Below are 16,427 nucleotides of genomic sequence, written 5' to 3'. Positions count from 1 at the left end.
AATGCGCCCCTCCTCCTGTGGTTAGCGTCTCCTCACAGCACGGAGAGGAATCCGCCTCAGAACTCGCGCGACCATTATTCCTCGAGTGAAGACCGTGCATGACGTGAATATGGTGGCCGTACCCGTACATGAACTCCATTGCCCCTCCTCTGTCCTCTGGTCGGTACACCCTTGCCAGTTGATGAGCATTCATCTATTCCTCAAGCTATTAGGATCAACGATTTGTGTATAGGGGGCAACGAAAGCCTCTTGCACGTGCCCAGTTCAAGGCGAGTTAATAATTCCATACGAGTTACGATCATTGAACCAGATCCATGTTAGCTCGTTTAGGTCGTCCCGGCCGTAATCGTGGCGACCGTGCGAGCCGTCTAGCCGCCGATTGATGGAAGGGGGGAGTAATGCTCACGGGACGGCGGGCGAGCCCAACGCCAATGCTTATCAACAGAACGAGGATGCTGCCAGCGCCAGCAAGTTGCCGCTGGTGGTGCCGGCGCCGGAGAAGGAGGAGGAGCACAGCGACGGCGGGCCGATGACCCCGGGCGCCCCCGCGGGCGTGCCGCGCGGGTGCTGCGCGGTGTACGTGGGCGCGGAGCGGCGGCGGTTCGTGGTGCCGACGCCGTACCTGGGCAACCCTGTGTTCCGGCGGCTGCTGGAGAAGGCCGAGGAGGAGTTCGAGTTCGTTTACGTGGGCGGCGCGCTCACCATCCCCTGCGACACGGAGTCCTTCAAGTACATCCTCGCCGTCATGGAGCGGCACCGGAAGGGCCTCGTCGTCGTCGACCACGGTACGTACGCTCCCGTTGCATTTCACACGGTTGGCCGCCCACGCGTAAGCACGGTTGATGCCTGGCCCGTCGTCTGTTTCGGCCCAGGCGAGCCCGCGTATGAGCTGAGTTTCCTGTTGATTTTCCGTTCGGTGCAGAAGGGAATACCACGGAGACGCCCAAGGCGGCAGCAGGTGGATCATCATCATCATCGCCGGGTAATCCGGAATGAGTTGGGACAAGACGTGACTGGACCGGAGCAACGGCCACATGCACTACTAGATACTCCTTCCTCATCGGAGTTCAATTACTAAATATAAGTCTTTTTAGAGATTTCAATAAGAGACTACATACGAAGCAAAATGAGTGAATCTACACTCTAAAATATGTTTATATACATTCGTATGTTGTTGTCCATTTGAAATGTCTAAAAAGACTTATATTTAGGAACGGAGGGAGTAGAAGAGATCATCCATCAGCCACTGAATCCGAGTCGGGGAATCCTGTCCTTTTGTTCGATTTTGTGAGATCGTAGTGCTTGCCGTTGCGTCTGGACATGCTCCAATGGAGATTGTGAGATCAAGAGTAGCAGTGTTTTTTACCGCTATCTGCAAGAACCGCATGAAGGCATCTTATGATTTACTGTAAACCAGTAGGGTGACGCGCGCATTTGCGAGGCTAGATTTATATAGTATTGTCACAGTTGTCGTTTTAGATTTCGATATGGTATTTTGTGCATAGCTTTGGTCATTATTATTGTATAAACATGCACTTATGCAGATCAACTAATGATTGTATTATTAATACTAAGTGGTTGGTGATGAAAAAAATATTATTTATGTACAGATATATAAATGTCAGCACTTTGGTAAGACGTGTTATAGGACAAAGTCATCTATCTATCGATGGAGATAGTTCTAATCTATTTATTTCTTCTGTTAGTAACCTGCGTATTTGCTAGCTTTACCTACATCTTTTTATATATGTCATCTTAGATTTTGAGCATTTATGGTACATAACTCTGGCCATTATTTTCCATATGAATGTTTGTACATCTGAAATATGTGTTATGGCCCGCACATCTAACAATGTTTTCATCAGGGTACACTCATCAAAAATTTCTAAACTATTCCAGCTCCATAACTCTCGACACAATGTGTATATCTTATCATCATGTCTATGCATGGTGTCTGCACCAAGTTGTATTATTTGGAACACTAAGTATACTAGTATAACGCCCGTGCGTTGCCACGGGCTTTTACAAAAAATTAAGATGCAATTCATAAAGCTAAAATAACCGAGAACAATGTCGTCTAAAAGAACACACGTCTCTTTTTTTACAATCAACTAACATAAATCATACTATCAAACGCAATAATATGTTACTGGCTGATAAACAAAATGTCATTGAAACCAGCCAATAGTAAAATGGTTAGGATAGTGATGATACCCATCCATGTATACTCACATGTGTGTATCGATAGTGTGCAGACATTGTTATCCGTAGTTCCTTAAACCTTTAAGAAAGCATACATCAATTTTTATTATCTTGCTCTTATCTTGTTTTAAATACAAGCACATCAAAAATCTGGATTTCGTGTCGCTATTCTCATTCCCTAGCTGGGCGATTTTCCATCGGGAGAATTAATGCACACTTCCTAATATCTAAACGCTCCAACCTTCTACACATGGAGACTGCCCAAAGATTTTTTTTTTTACCATTATCACTTCTTTATCTAGTAGAAGATGCCATTTTTTACAGAGTTATGACATAATATTTTAAGCACATACAATGATATTATTTTCATTATGAATAACACGTCTGTACATCAAGTCATACAAATGAATTCTCAAGATTCAGTTACAGACCAAGTATGACATGACATGCGAAAACCCAACAATGATGTGTGCCTGAGCATCTTTCATCATGTAGGCGACCCCTAAAAGAATCAAACTGGTGTCATGCTTATTTTGACCTCAGCGCACTGGTTGTTTGGCCCACCTAAACTGGCAACCTTCAAATACACCTGACGACGTTCCATTATGTTAATCTGGCAGCTGAGGTGAACATTTACAATGTTCTAAATCAAAATGAGAAAATCTACTATTCATGCAGATAAAATCTAAGAAGCTGGCCAAATGATGCTGCTAGGAAACTATACAGTGCTACCCATCTTGGTAACGAATTACAACAAAACCTTATGCAAAAGTAAGGTAAATCTCTGGCCTCAAAACTTGATTTTTTTGTGTTATACCAAAAGATGGTATTGGCACTTAAATATCTACATAAAAGTTCAGAAGTTGATTTACATGCGTATCATAAGAATCCTTTTTACAGGATAACTTAGGACTTCATAGTAATGTCTTCACAAGGGCATAAACTTTCTTGGCCACCAACATCCCCACACTGTAAATATTACACTCTATAATACATTTTTTGTGGAAAGATCATCAGATGTAACTAAAAGTCAGTGCAAGCTTATCACATACTTAGCATTGGTCACTCTATACAAACTTGATTTTTTGTGGAAAGATCATCACATACTTAGCATTGGCACAAAGAATTAGCGGCTGGAATGGACCTAATCTACTAATTTTATGGTACCGGCTTGGCTTGCATATGTTTCGACTCATAAGTGGTGTGCTATCTAATTTTATTCCGGTGCAAGACTTTTTTTTAAAGTTTTTTAATGGATACCATGGACATGCCCAACATCATCGACCGAGTCATCTAATCAAATTAACAATATCGAAGTATAAGCGAGGAGAGCAAAATCTGGAAGAAACAAAAGAACAGAATAAAAGAATAGTGTCTTCTATGAATTTTACGGAGTCATCTTATAAATGTCACACATACAGCTGAGTTGGGCTGACTAAGACAAGTTCAGTATATGTGAAAAATCTCAATATCGAGAAGTGGATGCATGAATATGAACCAAAAGTAGTCATCGATGTTTATGCAAAGGTAGATCATGTTATAATCCACATTAAAGGAATGAACACAAATAATACATTATATGTTATGAACTCATGAGTCCACGGTCATAAAAAATAGTAAACAAAACCCTTTCTTTTTCACCATTTGTAAAACTGTTCGGAAATTATTCCTAGCCAGGAACAAAGTATATGCTTAGGAAGCCAGGGGCAAAATTTATTACTATGCGTATAAATGAAATTAACATCAAGAACCCAGCTTGGATGTACAGTAGCAAAGGCTTGTTTCAAATGCCTCCAATATGAGGCGAACATTCTGTAGAACTTGAGACATTTACCTTTCTGGCTTCATCTCTTTGTCCAGACAAAATCTGCAATTCCTTTCTTTCCAAATCTACCAGACTACATAAGAGGCAAGATCAATCTACTTATATGCACTCATATTATTTAACAAGTTCTTGTTTAAGTCATATAAATCTTGCAAATAAAGCACACGACATCAGTATAATTCTTCAGGAGCTGATAAAAGGAGAAGCATACTCATAAAAAATAATTTATCTATTTGTGTGGAGCACTACAAGATACTCCACACAGATGGTGGTATAATTATTCAGGAACTGAAAGAAGGAGAAGCATACCTACACAAATTAATTAATATATTTGTGTGGAGCATGCTAAAACATACAGGATATGAAGTTTCTTGTGGATACCATCATATGAACAGGTCATCTGAAAGTTTTTAATATTCCATGGCAAATCAATGGCTTCTGATGTACTCTCTTGGTCTCCTCCCCGTATAGACATATATGCTATTGTGACAATAGGCATTGCATAAAACAGCTCTGCCGACTACATACATGACCAGTGTCCAATACCTTCTCTCATTTTCTTCAGTTACATGAGACGAGAAACAAAAAGATCACTTCGACGGGGTCTAGCTACACATATTTGAAGTAGAACTTATACAACAACAAAAACTGATGGTGCGCACAATAGAACACCAAATTACATGTAGTAGATTGAACAGACCACGCCGGATATTGGCCTCTTTCTCTGGCCAGAGCAAGTTTTTGGGACTGGTATTAAGCTTTGCAATATTCATTTACTCAAGGCTGCATTCCTCTTTGAAATATACATGCGTGAATCAAGAAACATTTTAGATGCCTTTGACTGAAAAATTGAGATGCTTGTAATAATCACTAAACTAATAATAAAGTTGATACCAGCAATAATTTAGCATGCAACCACGAGTAGCCCATATGTTAAACTATTATCACAGAGGGATATATTACCTCATAGCATTGTTTTATACTCATTTAGAATGTTGGCTGTTGGCTGCAGTAACTGTCCAAAAAGATCTAAACTTCTCCTGAAACATAATAGAAACATCATGTTGGCAGCGGCCTGATATTTACATAAATTATTCTAAATATTTTTGGGTGGAACCTGCGGCGATATAGTTCCGCATGTAGTACGGTGCAAATTATTGTTCCTCCATTGCAAAATAATCTGTATCTTGCTAGGACTGGGTCATAAATAGTATGTTGATCATTTATGAAAAAACAATCAACTAAATACTAAATATTTGATCAATGGACGGTGCTAGTACTGTACCGACATTACCGGTGTGTATAACAGTCTACAAGTGTTCGTACTAACTAAAAGTAAGTGATTAACTGATTATGAGCAGACTAATATCGAATGTAAATGTATCAATGCAAAACGACATAAATTGAGATGAGATGTGGAATAGAGAGCAAGTTTATGGAGAGAGTTCTAGAGATTTAGGAGCTCCTCACTCCACACCTCCTAACTAAATATATTTCTTATTTGCAAAAAAAAAACTAAACACATTTCTAGATATCCATGTATACATTCAGAAATATAACAATTTTGATGAATCTATCCTTCTACTTGTGTTGGACCTTTGGATGATACATTCAGAGATATAAAAACTGCAGATTCAATGCAGCAATCAAGCAAATCACATTTCTCTTGTGAAAGATGTTTAATACTTGATCAGCCTGTTCCTTTGATCCGAGTCTGGAGAATTGTGCTGCCTGGATCACACATACAGACACAGAACGCGAATCACACATAACCGGCCTTAACCAGTATGCAGCTCACCAGTTCTGCAGACCAATCGCATACAAAATACTCTATTACCTCCGTCCCAAATTAGTTGTTTTAGATTTGTGTAGGCATGTATGTATCTAATCTAACACTAAAACATGTCTATCTAGACAAGTCTGAGTCAACTAATTTGAGACGGAGGGAGTAAATGGTATATGATGCAGTCTGCTGAACACTACTGCTACAACCAAATATGTGGCGACAGATGTGCTGCATCCAAATTAGTCGCCTGGATTACATAGTAGAGTACAGGCGTACAGCTCGAAATCCAAACCTTTTTATTTATTCAAATTATCTCCATTATCTTGCTCTCCCTTTACCTAACCACAAATCCCTAACGAACAAGCATAGCTGAAAATCACACAAATCCAGATCCGAGTTGCGCACAGGTTTAATTTGCGCGAAAAGAAGGGGGAAGACGCGATCGATCTGGCGGGGGTAAAGTGCTCACTTTTGTCGTCCTCGCGGCGGCGCTTGCGGCTGGCGGCATCGTCGCTGCCGACGACCTTGACCCGCAGCCTCCTTGTCGGAGAAGGCCTCCTTAGATGTACCTTATGCAGATATATTGGCAATGAGACAAAACTGCAGTTAACAGTAAGGTAAATTTCTCATGTTCAGAACAGAAAGACAATTCTTGATATATTAGATAAAGACCTCAGACAAATCTTCCAGGTTCAGTATATTAGATAGAGACATCAGACTTAATTTGAATTCACTACCAGTAGAAAAAGTAGCAGGTTGTCACTTAAAATCCCTTCAAACTAATAAACCGACCCATACCATAGTCCACCCAATTGCAGTTGTAGAAAAAAGCTTGGAATTGCTACAATTTGAGTTCTAGTTCAATTGAGATAGACTCACCATAGTACTTTATATGGTTTTCCTGCACCTTTTCTTGTCGAGGTAATATAACTTGATGGAGGAACTCAAGATTAGCCCATCCAGTTTACTTCAATATGCAATGCACTCAGAACAAATAGCATTATGAAAGAAACTTGAGCTGCCCCTATGGGATGCACCTGAACCGCTGCACGAGCTCGCCTTTGGCCGCGACCTGTATGACACGAAGCACATGCTCACGATAGAGCAGATGTGTTGGTCACTAATCGCAGGGGAGCGCATGAACGTCAGGAGTGCCTGCAACATCTGCGTCAAGATGGCCTCCTCGGTGGCAGCTTCAACCCCGGCCTCAAAGCGGCACCCTGCGATGGCGTCGACGACCTCTGCAGGCGGAGCCGAGGAGTGAGGGCCTGTTGAGCGCGATGACCTCTTGGACAGAGGCCGGCGTGATGGCGCCGCCAGACTCCTCGAAGCTCACGGCATGGAGAAAGGTCACAGCGGTAGCGGCTATTCTAGGGTCGCGGGTAGATGCAGGGACTCCTTGATTCACACATCTTCGTCCTGCCAACGTTGGCACATCGCCACCGCGGTCCTCTTTGCTCTCCCTCCCCTTCTTCCTCCCCTCTTCCATGGCTGGCACAAGGGACGCGATGAGAGGAACGGGAGGCAACGCCTCATCCAGATCGGGCAGGGGTGAGTGTAGGGGAGGGGGCAAGGCAGGCGGAAGGACGGGCAACAGCGGAGCAGGGCGGCGGGAGGCGAACCCTAGAGCAGGGGCGAGGTAGGTGGAGGGAGGGGCGACAGCGGAGCAGGACGGCGAGGGACGGCGGCGGGCGGCGAACCCTAGAGAGGATCGAGCGACATCGAGCGATAGGAGAGGCGAGACCGAGGGAGAGGGAGGAGTTGGATCGAGCGATGCGGAGGGGAAAACCAACAGGGAGCACGGAGGTGGGAGGATGACGAAAAAAACCGAAGGTGGGAGGATGACGAAAAAAAACAGTCGAAATAAAACCAGACGAAAGTGGGGGGACTATTCAACCAACTCGTCCATTAGGAGTAGAGATTATCACATACATGACATGATTTGTGCTTTGAACTCTTATTTTTGCTGGCATGACACAATGTTACATTCTTTTCATGATATTCTACCTTGTAGACATGGCACATTGGCAAATCATGAACTCGATCCACCGATGGTGATCAGTTTATATATGCTTCAGTTCATCTTTAGTATTCGTGTTGAACTACTTTTGTACTACCAAAACCATTCATGTTGATACATCTCATACACTTCATCATACTTTTCTATTTGCAGAAGTAACACATGCATGCCCAACTTGGCATGTTACATCGACAATTTTTTCTCCATTGCTACATGTTATATGTAATCGAGTGGATGCAATTCCTATTTTTGAATTCCATGTGTTGTTTGTAAGTTGAATTGTATATAAAATCTCTATCTATTTTTGTACTTTTTGTACGTAGTGTCTGAAATAAGGAAAATTGATAACTATTTGTGTTTCTTATTTTGAATTATTATACAGTAAACAGTTGTAGTTTCTATCCGGACGGTAAGAAATTTGTATGTCATTAGACCATATATCTAAAGCAAATTTCGTATGTAGTGTTCGTAATAAGTAAACATTCACTAGTGCAGAACCGGGCTTTAGCGCCGGTTCGTAAAGAGTGTAGACTAAAGCCCCCCCCCCCTTACTACCGGTTCGGCACGAACCGGCGCTAAAGTGCCACCACGTGGCACGAGCCAGGCCCGGGTGCTGGTAGACCATTAGTACCGGTTGGTAACACTAACCGGTACTAAATGTTTGGGGGGGTTGGTTTTACTTTTTATTTTTCCATTAAATTTGTGTTTTCCATTTAATTCTTTTTTGTTTGGGTATTTTACGACACTACATATTATACACGTTATGCATATATATAAATAGATTTTCTCGTAGAACCGTATTAATAACCCTGGGTGAGGAATAAGTAATTCCTCGCCCGAGTCGATCGACCGAGAGAGATGGTCCGGCTGTAAAATTATGTTTGCCCACTGTAAAATTATGTCGATGGAAACGGTTGGGCTTTGGCTGGTCGCTAGGAGCTAGCCCACTCACCCCGTACATGAACAGGTGCGAGCGGTTTTCACGGGCTCGGGCAGGTGTTCCTCTATCCCGACCCTCCCCTCTCTGGCAATGGGGAGGCGACGACAGCGGCGGCCCCGGAGGGACCAACCGGAGGCGAGGCCTACTCCCATCTCTCGCGCGTGAAGTAGTCCACTTTGCGCCTCTGATCGGTAGCGAACCGAGGCGACATAGGCAGTGCAACGATCCGACGCGAGCTGGGCGGCGACAATGGCCTTCTCCGGCGTCGCCCTCCATCGTCGGCTTTCTTCTCGCCGGTAAGATCTCCCTCCTCTTCCTCCTCCTCCACAAATTTCTTAATTTATAGGGTTAGGGTTCTTGGTTTTTGGGAGCGAGGCAGAAGAAGAGAAAGAAAGGAAAAGAAACAGAAGAGAGGATCTTGCATAATGAAGAGGTGATGTACTGATGTAGGTTGATGGTGGAGACTGGCGCTCGGAGGTGGGATCAATTCAAGGAGGAGGTGGATGTCATGCTGTAGGAGGAGAAGAAGGCTGCGGAGAAGGAACAACAGTACAGTATCTTCTTAGATCCAGCCAAAGGCGATGGCCCTGTTTCTACTCTGTTATAGATAAACTGTCCCTTTTTTTCTTCATTGGAGCTCCACCGTTTTGAAATAACTAGACTGTCACATAGTATTGAGAAATACCATGTTCAGCCATTTACTTAGAATGGAGTTGGGATGCTGCTACTGTATGACAATGGTCATCCCATCATTGTAAATATGCTCTATTGCAGAAGGAACATAAAGAACTAGGAAAGGGTAAAGTACAAGTAAATGTGAAAAAACAAGCCTCGCAGCGAAAAATCATGCCCCAAAAAGAAGCACAAAACATTCGTGCCCAAGTAACTGTAATCTTAATGCACAATGTCACCGGCTTGTTGATAGGGAGTGTAATGTCTAGTTAGTTTTTGAGTTAGTTGAGCCACTGCCATCTGGGGCAATCATATTCTGAATATATCGAGATTTACACCTATCGATTAGCTAATCTTACTAAAGAACACAAATGTGCCTTTTCTAAAACTTGAATCGTCCTGGTAAAAGTACGGATTTTCACTTGACCTGTGGCTGTCTATATGTCGAAGGCTTCTGAATTTCTCTAGGCGTAGAATTGAACAATAGTGAGACATTGTAGGCGCAGGCCTGAATAATAGTGAGACATGGTATCAACTAGCGAAAAGTGCAAGATGCAGGATCAGCTTTTATTCTTCCAGTTCATGGTACATTTGTTGGTCTTTGTCACCTCTTTGAAAGCACTGCATACACCTGCAGTACAGTAAACTTTCTCAGGGTTGGTTCTCATATTTTCACACTGAGCTTAGGCTAACGCTGGATGGCTAAGCACCTATTTATTTCTAGTTTTGATCTGTTGATACATGGTGAAATGAACAGAACGATATAGCTGGGCGTGCTCCTATTTTATGTCTATGTAAAGAAGCAATGCAATCTATATTGGATGCAAGTTTGGAAATGTATTATTTGTACATGCTCCTATTTTATGTTGGCCCCACATCTCGTAACTCTCAAATTTCTTACATCGGCTGGCGAATGTGGGCTAACTCCGAACTGCTAGATTTTTATATGTGGTTGGTTGGACACCTTATGTTGGCGGACACTGACCTTCTCCCAGCCTGTCAATATTCACGGAAGCTAAGTTTGATTTATTTCTATTGCCAAGAGGTGGACACTGATTCTCATCCAGCCTGTCAATCTTCACTAATATTTTGGTTTAACCTGCTCTCAATGCAAGAGTAATCATGTATAACAGGGAAATGCGATTTTTCCTTCAGGTTATTGCTTGTTTGTTTTTTGTAGCATACACCAGATGGGAATGTGCTATTTTTGATGAGTAAATGCGATTCTAACTGTGCTCCATCAATTTTTTTTCCGTAGCCATGGATACGTAAAGAAAATCAGCACCATTATTTTTGTTTGAAATTCTATATACTGTAAGACTTTGATTTCGTTCACATTTGACCTATTTTCCTATCTTGCAGAGCCATCCATTCAAATATGGTTAATATCTTCTACCCTGTATTTACTGTACCACTAGAATAGAGACGTGCATTTATTTTAGTCGATCAATTTTTCTGCTGTAGCAATACTTTCTGTTGTCATCCTGGTTGTGCTCCAATTCACTATTTCCATGAATTAATGTTAGGTACTCCGTCAGCATGTTCACATTATGTGCTAGCCTGCTTTTAAAGGTATTTAAGTTTTGATGCTACGTAATTCATATTCATGAGATTGTGCGTGGATAACTTGTAATCTTTATCTCTTTTGTTTCATCTTATCCAACTGTATCTCGCACAGTTTGGTACAAGACATGATTTAGGTTGCATTGCAATTGTAGTTACAGAACTTGGCCTCTCTGTCTTGTTTCTCTGTTTACTTTCGATTCATACCTGTAGCTAGTGTGTTCATGTGATTCTCATAAATCTGGTACATCCAAACTTCCCTTGTGTTTTTTTCAGTTTAAGATAGTAAAGCCTCAGTCTATCTTCAAGTGTGATGTGTTCTTGTTTGTCGGTGGTCTCTACCTGTTTGTTGGTATGCTCCTCAGAAATAAAAATATTCTGTTTTTTCAGGTCTATTCAAGTGGATGACGACAACTGTATGAGGGTAGAGAGGAATGAGTTTTCTGGAACACGTCTTCGTATTTTAGTGTATGGTGGGTACAGGTATTGTTTGGTTCAAAATTTAGACCTTTTTACCAATAATTAGTAGCAAAATTTAGGATTGTTGAGAAGAGAGGTGAAGCTAAAGGCTTCAGTACTATTCTTAGGATACTATATGTTGCTTCCAGGCCATGTATAAGAATTGTTCAGTTACTTGAGAGATTGTTGAACATATGAAATTGATGGAAGTCTTTGGGCACCGTCAAGTTAAGTTGCTTGAAGACCAAGTTCAAATATGTGTGAGGGCAGTGCAGTTGGGCATGCCAGTGTAGTAGATCTGTTTTGAAATAGTGCTTTCAGAAATTTTCCTGCTGCTGGTCGCCAAATGGCATTCAATTATCTCCAAATGATTTTTTCTATACTCATAGGGATAGTTTTAATTACGTGAGACATTTCCCAGAACCATTAGTTAGTTTTGTACACTGAATCTATTTATTAGACGGTTTTGTTATTCCTAGGGCCATGTTGATCGTTCTTCCATTTGTTATATAGCATTATTTTAGGGCCATCGGGCTACCATCCATTCCATGGGCTCGTGATTTTACTGTGTTCGTGATGATACATCTGTCCCTTTTATGTTTGGTTCTTCAGATATTAATGTTGTCATCTCAATCAGTGCTGAGCATCGTTTATGGGCTTTTGGATTGTTATCATCACTGTAGTGCTGATGTACCTCCCAAGAAGAAATATAATGTGGTAGGCAGAGATACCTCTTATGGGATGGTTTAGATTGAGGCAAAGCAAAGCTTTCGCCTCCAAATTTTTTTACGGACTTGTCCCTGTATTACAAAAAAAGTTTCTAGCTGATTACTGTGGAAATACCTGAGACAAATCAAACTTTTGGAATGCAGTTCTAGGATTCTGGATATGGCATTTTCAAGGTTATTTCGTACTATAAGAAAATTTTCGTTTGATCTGCACATCTCAAAGTAAAGTTAAGACCGCTCCGCAATCTTTTTGTGTTTCTGGTCTAAGTCAACAAGATAATATAGTACCTCGCCCAGAAAAAAGATGATCCATTTGACAACTGTCGTGCAAAACATTGGAGAAAAAATTGCAAACAAGAACTACACTGAAGAACAATTTATAGGAACACAGTCACATCCTACAAAAGAAGTCAGGCACGTCTCCTACTCATCCTAAAATTACAGCAACATCATTTTGTTTTTTATAGTGTTATTACTTTGTTGTGCCGTACGGATTTCTCAAATGCCTGATGTAACTTATTAGCATGCAAAATGTAATATTACGTCTGTCCCTTTTGTTTTGTAGAACGGAGACAGTTTCCTACTTCAGGCTGTAATCTTACCTCAAGTGCCTTTGTTTTCTTACGTTTTGAAGGTATGTACGTGGGAGATGGCTGTAATCTTATCTCAAGTGCTTTTGTTTTCTTACATTTGAAGGTGTGTACGTGGGAGATGGACTGGGGTGAAGAATAAGAATTCTTCACCCTGGGTGATGAATAGCGCGACCATATATATATCACATCCATATATATACAATTTCTCCTGCATGTTGCCTTGGTGCCTTCGGAGCACTATGACAAGTGGTTCATGGGGGTGGTAGCGGGTAATAGTATTCTCCTTTGGGATCTATGACCTGGTCGAGAAAAAATCCCGCTATTTCCTCTTGAAGTGCTAGTATGCGCTCCGTTGGTAGGAGCTGCTCCCGCACCTCTCTGAACTGTTAAGAAGGAGATCAATATGCATGTTTATTAGTTGTGTGACTAGATATCGATAATGGTGTAAAAATTTATGAATAGTGTTCTGACAAACGTACCCAGTCCTGTCTTTGAGATCTGCTCCTTTTGGACGTCATCATGCGAATGTTCTCGCAAACGTAGTATGCACACAGACCAGTCCCCGACGCCTGTTTCAGGGCCTTTATGAGAATGGAATTGAATCAGATAATGATTAATCAAGCATGATAATTAATTAATGGTATTGAAACAAGAATCAAAGAGATGGTAGCTAGCTAGCTAGTACTACTTAATTACTTACCTTGGGTCGATACCAAAACAGCTTTTTTGCCCATTTGCCTAGAGTCACCTTGATGAACATTGCCCAAGCCCTGCCCGCCGGCAAAAAAATTAATAAAAAGGTTATTAAATAGTTCATATCAGGAAATGACAAACTAAATAGGCCGAGATATAGTTAATAATGATTGAAATTACCTGTTGACTATCCCAAACAAGATGGTGTAGTCACCTTTTTTTTAAGTAGTGAGTCCAGTACTTCAACTTTTCCTTCTTCAACTTTATTATCTAACAAGATCCAGTGAAAACTGCATGCGCACACGTTTGCATGTCTTAATTAAGCGGGCATGTGCATAACACTAATCAACTGCCCTAAACCCTATACACTTAATTATTAACATCTAGCTAGCTAGTAGTATAGCAAAAACAGAATTTGTAGTATAAGACAATGTGACTGACAGGAAGTTGTAAGGAAGTAGTATATCTTCATTGGTACTGAGGCGCTTGAAGAATTATAGCATGCTTTCCTCTAAACTTGCTCGACAACTTGGAATATTCCATGTGTACTCATTAACGGTATTTGGGTCAATGAACCCAATGCCATAGCGTCCAATTTTTTTCATTTCATACATCTTCATCTTGCATTATACCACAGAAAAGAATATAGTGAGGATAGTTACAGGTAATGATTGATCAAAATGATCACTACAGCTAGCTTGAGACTTAAATTACAGAAAGAAATCACTTACAGACAATAGCAACTAACGATAGATTTGTCGAGTGCATCTTGATTGTATAACTGAAATAGTTCTGAATACTCAACGAACACAGCTTTCTCATGGAAGTAATGCTCCTCCTTGACATTCACCATGAGGGACTCTCGATTGGAAATCTTGGTAATGTTCATGTACCATTGATGCAATTCATACATTCTCGTTGGGAGGTTCTTGACCTCGTCTGGCTCGACCAAAGGTTGGCCCCGGACATATTTCCGTTTTATTTCCTCCTCTCTAAGCGAAGACATGGGCTCGATATCGAGGAGTTGTCCAATAGTGATCTTGAGCATTTCAGCCTGCATTATATGCTCCTCGGTTATTACCACATTTCCCAGCTGGGGAACGTAAACGGTTTGCCCACAATAATATTGGGCGCGCATACTCTCATGTGTTGTTGGCACAACAAGCGGGGGGATCGATTGCGCCACCTGTTCTCCCAGCTGGGGAACGGTTTTCCCGCATTTTTTGACAGCTGCTTGTTGGCTCGAGCTCGAGCTCGCTTCTTTCTGTAGTCGTGCTCGACGTGCCTTCCTGATTTGGCGCCCATAGTTTGAGTCAACAGGCTTGGGAGCTGGTGGTCTAGCCATACGAATGAAGTGGTCAATCTTTTCCTCACGCACTTTCTCCCTCGGCGGCGGTGCCGGTTTCAGTCCAAAATGGGCATCCACTTGGGCCTTCACTATGGCTTTGTTTTGCTCCTCGGTCATGTCGTAAGGCCTCTGAGGAAGAGGAGCGAGGCTTGGACCATATTTATATCGCTTGTCTCCGCCTGTACCTCCTGTACTACCTCGACTCGTACCGCTACGCACCATAGCTGCGGCGTGTGTCTTCTGCGATTGCTGAGGCGGAGGAGACGGCTGACGTGGCTGAGTTGGAGCAGGAGTCTGCTCACGCATTGGTGGACTTGGAGGAGCGGGAGTCTGCTGACACGGAGTCTGTAGGAGATATGCCCTAGAGGCAATAATAAATGATATTATTTATCTCCGAGTTCATAATTATGTTTATGTTCCATGCTATAACTGCTATGGTTCTCGAGTCTGCAATAACCACGAGGCTCGGAGGAAGACTCATATGCACGTGTGGAATAATAAACGGTAAAATGTATTCCTAGTCTGGCCTCTAAGACTAGCTCAAGTGTTGCATGATGGTTATGTTTTCCTGATCATGGGCATGTCTATGTCAGCAACCTTGAGGGCACAATGTTAAGAGAACATTTGTGTTGAATCGACCCGGATTGATGTTATGCTATGAGATTCATTCGTCACAAGTTTATTGGTACATAACACAGAGATGGTTAACGTTTGCATGATTCCTTAGACCATGAGAGTATCGAGTTTCTTCATGCTTGCTTCATGAACTTTGGGGTTTGTTAAACGTCATCCGTAAATGGGTGGCTATTACGGTGGCTTACGGGTTCATGGAAAAGTGTGTCAAGTAACTTGATAGCTCAAGATTGGGATTTGCTCCTCCGACGATGGAGAGATATCTCTGGGCCCTCTCGGTGTTACGGTATCCATCATCGTCTGGCCAGACACTTTGTGATTTGATCACGGGGATGCCGGAAGACGATAACGAGAAAAGAGAACAATACCGGTAACGAGGTAACTAGCATAGTGGACAAGTTGTTGATCCACGGGAATGCCAACATGTCTCACCTCGGGTATTTGTAACATATCGCGAAGCAACAGGAATAGCACACGACAACTGGAGGTTCACTCGAATATTTATTCGTGTGGGTATAGGGGTCAATATGGGTGTCCACGGCTCCGATGTTGATCATTGATCGGAAGGGGTTCCGGGTCATGTCTATACTTCACCGAACCTATAGGGTCACACGCTTAAGGGTCATCTATCTGCTGAATACTAGACAGGGAGTCTGAGAGAAAACACCGAAAAAGTTTCGGACACCGAAAAGTTTCGGACAGCGGAATCGTACCACAGAGAGAGGTCATCGGATAAGTTTCGATGATACCGAAAAGTTGTTTCGGGATACACCATTAAGTCAAATTGGTTTCGGCACATGCCTGATAATTCTTGGAGGATGCCAGAATCATTCCGGAAGCTTTTTGGAATTTTCTGAGATAAAAACCGGAAATGTTCCGGAGCTGCCGGAGCCACTTCAGATGCGTTTCGCAGATGAAAATCACTAAAACCGGAATTGTTTCGGAACGCGTTGAAAATCATTTTA

At 42.0% G+C, this 16,427-nt stretch overlaps 1 protein-coding gene and 2 long non-coding RNA genes across 6 annotated transcripts; 2 read left to right on the top strand and 1 right to left on the bottom strand.

Moving 5' to 3' along the window:
- Positions 1-111: 111 nt before the first annotated feature.
- Positions 112-1,577, top strand: LOC123169930 (uncharacterized). The gene is made up of 2 exons (XM_044587779.1): positions 112-785; positions 923-1,577. The coding sequence occupies exons 1-2, from the start codon at positions 383-385 to the stop codon at positions 994-996; spliced, it is 477 nt and encodes a 158-aa protein (XP_044443714.1). The 5' UTR covers positions 112-382; the 3' UTR covers positions 997-1,577.
- A 959-nt stretch (positions 1,578-2,536) lies between these two features.
- On the bottom strand, positions 2,537-7,600 carry LOC123165241 (uncharacterized). Of its 3 annotated transcripts, none has more exons than XR_006482870.1 (3): positions 6,693-7,600; positions 6,283-6,382; positions 2,537-5,067 (listed from the first exon to the last, which is right to left on the bottom strand). It is a non-coding gene; the product is annotated as an uncharacterized lncRNA (long non-coding RNA). The 3 variants fall into 3 exon arrangements; XR_006482869.1 differs by having other exon boundaries at positions 6,851-7,600; XR_006482868.1 differs by having other exon boundaries at positions 6,283-7,600.
- Positions 7,601-8,734: 1,134 nt separating this feature from the next.
- On the top strand, positions 8,735-12,675 carry LOC123165242 (uncharacterized). Of its 2 annotated transcripts, XR_006482871.1 has the most exons (3): positions 8,742-9,069; positions 9,224-11,017; positions 11,399-12,675. It is a non-coding gene; the product is annotated as an uncharacterized lncRNA (long non-coding RNA). The 2 variants fall into 2 exon arrangements; XR_006482872.1 differs by lacking the exon at positions 11,399-12,675 and having other exon boundaries at positions 8,735-9,069; positions 9,224-9,549.
- The last annotated feature ends 3,752 nt before the right edge of the window (positions 12,676-16,427 follow it).

This window comes from Triticum aestivum, chromosome 7D, assembly GCF_018294505.1.
Source record: "Triticum aestivum cultivar Chinese Spring chromosome 7D, IWGSC CS RefSeq v2.1, whole genome shotgun sequence".
Lineage (NCBI taxonomy): Eukaryota > Viridiplantae > Streptophyta > Magnoliopsida > Poales > Poaceae > Triticum > Triticum aestivum.
Note: the sequence above shows the minus strand (reverse complement) of the source record. Positions and strands in the feature narration are given on the sequence as shown.